Genomic DNA, 4,362 nt, shown 5'->3' on the forward strand with positions numbered 1-4,362 from the left:
TATCTCTCTCTCGCTCTCTCTCTCTCTCTCATCTCTCTCTCTCTCTCCTGTCTCTTTCTCTCTCCTCCTCTCTCTCTCTCTCTCTCTCTCCTCTCTCTTGCACGAGCAGGTGTAGTCACCTGCCACCTCGACCTCACAGGAACTGCATCGTAGCTGCCGCACTCGTGCCCAATGAAGGAGGCAGGACTGGTGCCCTCCCCGATGCGGTCCGTGAAGAAGCGCACGGCGGCGGCATGTGGCGGCAGGCGAACACAGCTCGGCCTCGAAGTCTCACGCTGCTCTCCATGAAGACGCTGATGGTGTCCGAGTAGGAGCCGCAGCCGGGCTGCTCCCGGCCGCCGTTCGGGTAGAAGTCGAGGTGGCCGCACGGCTGCAGCATGCCCAGGCCTGCCGGCGGGGCCGGAGGGCGGCCAGGTGTGATGGAGTCACTCGACAGACTGAGGCGAGATGGTGGGATCACCCGACAGACGGGGATGAGGTGTGATGACATCAGGGGATAGGGGGAAACGGGGTGTGATGAGATCAGGGAATAGACGGGAGCGAGGAGTGATAAGATCAGGGGATAAAGTGAAAAGAGATGTGATGAGATCAGGGGATAGAGTGAAACGAGATGTGATGAGATCAGGGAATAGACGGGAGCAAGATATGAAGAGATCAGGAGAAAAGCGAGAACGAGGTGGGGGACAAGGGAACAGACGGAACGAGTTGTGAAAAGAGGAGGGAGATGCGAGGTGCCGCGAGATCAGGGGATAGACGAGGGCGTTCGAGAGAGGGGACGGGGCGGCAAGAGAGGGACAAGGTGTTGTGAGGTCAGGCCATTGTCAGAGGCAAGGTGATGGAATCAGGCGACACACTGGACGAGACGGCCGACCAGGCGTCCGACGAGAGCGAGTAAGTAAGAGAGCGAGGTGCTGACACCCGAGGCCGACTCACCCACCTGACGTGATGAAGCTGCGCGCGTCCGAGTGGATGACGTCAACGAAGCGGGCCGTCACCGGGGGTCGAGCGGCACCACCGGCGACATGTGCTGGAAGCCGGGCTCGGCTGGATCCAGCCCGGTGACGCGGCCCAGACCTGGCACGCCGGCGCCCACGTACCCAGCCGTCTGCGCGCCTAGACTGTGCCCGATGATATGCACGCGCGACACGTTCAGGCCGTGGCTGCTCTGCGGACGGGCGGTGGCGGCCACGTGAGGTCGGGCGATGTTCGTCGCCCGCTGGGCACTGCGAGGCCTGCTCAGGCGCTTTCGGCCTCTGGACTTTAGGGCAAATTGAAGCATTGAAGTTTTGAAAGTTGGGAAGTTGTTCCCGCTCAGCAGAGCACGCACAGAACACAGAAAAGATAAGTTCACTCGGCTCTAGTGGTCACCCCAACACCACGTCCCCGTGTGGGTCACGTGACCGGTGGGCAGGGCATGAGCGCATCCGTCCGCTCGCTATAATCAGCGAGTGCTGCTCGGACCGCCACCGGTCGGCCCACACGTACACCTAATTCGGCGGTGGCACCGGCAAGACCAGTGCAACCTGTGCCAACGGCTTAGAGCATGTGAGCTTCCGTAAGGTCGCAATAACGTGATGACACTCAGAGCACAGACGTAAAAGTCTTGAGAGAGGGCAGGTTGCGAAAGGCACAGGCTCGACATAAAATTCACACCAACAGGCAATGTGAAAATGGGAGGAGATGTGGCTTCATGCACGGTTTCGTCGAAGATGTGGCTATTATAAGCCACAGGTACATATTATAAGCCACGCAGACATAGTTGATGAGTCAAGCAATGCTGAATCATATGCCCAAGCATTATAGAGGAGGTGCGTATCCATACAGCGACAGCGGCACCCGACTTCGAAAGAGAAAGTTTCACGCCTGCGAATCATCCTTCACACTGCGTCTGAGCCGTTCGCGCTGTGCACACAGAGCAGCCCCTCACCGGCATACCTGCAGCCAGCGGATAAGGTGCGCTGTCTCCATGGCCACCAGCTGCGTGTTGGCCATGGCCTGCTGGTACATGGGCAGCGCGCCGAACCGCCAGTCCACGGCGATAACGTTCATGTCGCCGGCGTCCAGCAGGCACGCCTGCACCATCTATCCTGCCGGCCCGTTTCTGCCGGGCACAAGCCCACGGTCAGACAGGCTTCGGGCGGCGAGCACCACCTGGTTGCAAGCGAACTTGATCTTCCAGTTCCGACCCGCGCTGAGCCGGGCCTGCGTCTGTTCAGGTCGGGTCGCGTCAGACCCTGAATGGGTTATGAATATTTCAGCCACGGGGTAGTGATTTCCGTTGCCCTTCAGTAGTGGTGCCCGGGCAATTACAAATATGGCACCATCCAGTGTTCGCAATCTAACTGCGTCCGCGAACAGACTTCTGCGGTCCGTTCTTTTATGCCACAGACCATGTGACCAACCCGTCTACCGCCTTCTGTAGCCAGCCATTGTCCAGGCTTGACAGCCCCAGCCAGGCCACTCGAAGCACCAGTACCCTGCACCCAGTCTTCTGCTGCCCGTGTCCAGGCAACCGTGGATTGATGCAACTTGGTGTCCTTCTGGGCGTCCATGCCAGCCCTGTTGACCGAGGCCGGGGTCGTCCACCTGCTCAGGGTCAGGTTGCCTGCGACGGTTTATGTTTTGAACTAGTGTGGACCCAGACCTTGACGGCGATCAGGTGGCGCTCCAGCGGAAGAAGTTTCACCGGTCGGTGCAGACGAGTGGTCCCACTGTCCAGTGAGTAGTCGATCCCAACCCCAGCTCGCCCGTAGGCATTGCCTTCTGGATTTTCGTCGATCTCCTTATCGATGTGCAGACGGTTTGGCGTAAGCTCTCCCCAATTGCATAGGGCTCCGGGTAGAGAATAAGAATTATTTTAAAGGTTAGAGATGATACAACGTGTTTATAGTGTTCAAGCATCAATTCATGCGCCTGGGTCGTTTTTTTCAGAATCCAGTCTATCTGACTAAGAGTTCATCGAAAGGCCAGGCGAAATATTAGGATCTTCGCGCAACGTCGATGCATGAGTTAAGTAATTCTCATACGTGGCTACAGCAAACGTGAAAATCGGAATACGAGCGCAAAATGTCCGGCGAGAGGCTGGACCGTTGTACATACGCATGATCATGTTGGCCGTTTGGTTGTTCCAGAGCTTGGCCCAGTTGTACTGAGAGATGCGGCCGATGGTGCCACCGATGCCTCTGAACAGCGTCGGCAGGAGACCGCCGTTGCTGGCGAACGGCACTTTCTCGGCTTCATCTCGGTCAGGTGCTGAGTGGCAGGCGCCCGCAGCGCACAGCAGGAGCAGCGCTGAGACCGGAAAAAGGAATCGGAAGTGCACAAGCCACGCCGGGGGCACAACAGACAGCAGGAGCAGCCCGCAGACTGGGAGAACAGGCTCAAAAGTGCACAAGCTACGTCAGAGGCGCAACAGACAGCAGGAGCAGCACTCAGACCGAAAGAGTGGGCTCAGAAGTGCCCAGGTCGCGCCAGGGGCACAACAGACAGCAGGAGCAGCACTCAGACCGTGAGAACGGGCTCAGGGGACGCACTGCTGAACCGGCCACACCAGGGTCACAATGGAACGCGAGAGTGAGACTGAGAGAACGGAGTCGAAAGCGCTGCTGAGCAGGACGCACCAAAACCACAGCACAAGGTGGCAGGAACGGCGCGACGGAAAACGAGATCAGATCTCAGGTTGCCACTCGTGCTAGAATGAGACGGACGCACTTGACTAATATCGTCGCACCATTCTAGTAAGAGGATTGCTACCGTTTATGGTTCGGAATTCCCTCAACAATTAGAATGAGTATGTGATATCAACGAGCACATATAAGAACACAACAGTCGTATAACAGTGCTATCCATTGTGCATAAATCGTGCAGCCGCCAGAGCAGAGGCATCAATGCGAACTGGAGCGCAGGCACAGAGGGCGACAGCGTCACAACAGGATGCGCACAGGTCCAGGGCGAGCAGTCCAGTTGTGGTAAGATCTGCCGACTTGGTGGATAAGGTCGGCGACAAAAATGTGTGTATTCACGCAAAGCTTGGCGACAAAAATGTTTTCAAAATCATTTTTTATTAAAGGCTAAAGGCAAATGATATATTAAATGCAAAATTATAATTATTCCTCAGAAAACCGTAGGGGGCGGGGGGGGGGGTCGTATCGGGCCACCCTCCCTCCTCCTGGCAGGGCGAGTAGCTTGTGCAGAAAAACGCAGCTGCCTGGTGTGAAGTTATTGACAAATTTCGATACAGTTTACTTGTTGGGGCTTGGCGAAAAACGCCCACCAGTCAAAACACGTCGCACCAGGCTTGGAGCGTGCCGAAGGTATAGCGGATAGTTTGATGACGGTCGAGATGGGACTCGAAGCGCACAC

General features: G+C 56.9%; 2 protein-coding genes across 2 annotated transcripts in view; both read right to left on the reverse strand.

The window, feature by feature from the left end:
• Positions 1–991: 991 nt before the first annotated feature.
• LOC119098956 (pancreatic triacylglycerol lipase-like) lies at positions 992–2,082 on the reverse strand. The gene is made up of 2 exons (XM_037222009.1): positions 1,936–2,082; positions 992–1,165 (listed from the first exon to the last, which is right to left on the reverse strand). The coding sequence occupies exons 1-2, from the start codon at positions 2,080–2,082 to the stop codon at positions 992–994; spliced, it is 321 nt and encodes a 106-aa protein (XP_037077904.1).
• Positions 2,083–4,362, reverse strand: part of LOC119098957 (pancreatic triacylglycerol lipase-like) — a 27,881-nt gene continuing 25,601 nt past the window's right edge. Inside the window, 2 exon segments of the mRNA XM_037222010.1 lie at positions 2,083–2,087; positions 3,100–3,252. Coding sequence (XP_037077905.1) covers positions 2,083–2,087; positions 3,100–3,252 — 158 coding nt within the window.

Source organism: Pollicipes pollicipes, unplaced genomic scaffold (assembly GCF_011947565.3).
Source record: "Pollicipes pollicipes isolate AB1234 unplaced genomic scaffold, Ppol_2.1 Scaffold_4740;HRSCAF=5597_pilon_pilon_pilon, whole genome shotgun sequence".
NCBI classification, from domain to species: domain Eukaryota; kingdom Metazoa; phylum Arthropoda; class Thecostraca; order Pollicipedomorpha; family Pollicipedidae; genus Pollicipes; species Pollicipes pollicipes.

Bases quoted from the DNA above. Each gene is read 5' to 3' on its own strand.
- LOC119098956 (XM_037222009.1), bottom strand. From the start codon at position 2,082: ATGGTGCAGGCGTGCCTGCTGGACGCCGGCGACATGAACGTTATCGCC. The intron at 1,166-1,935 runs GTATGCCGGTGA...GCCCGTCCGCAG, and splicing joins ACCTTATCCGCTGGCTGCAG to AGCAGCCACGGCCTGAACGT.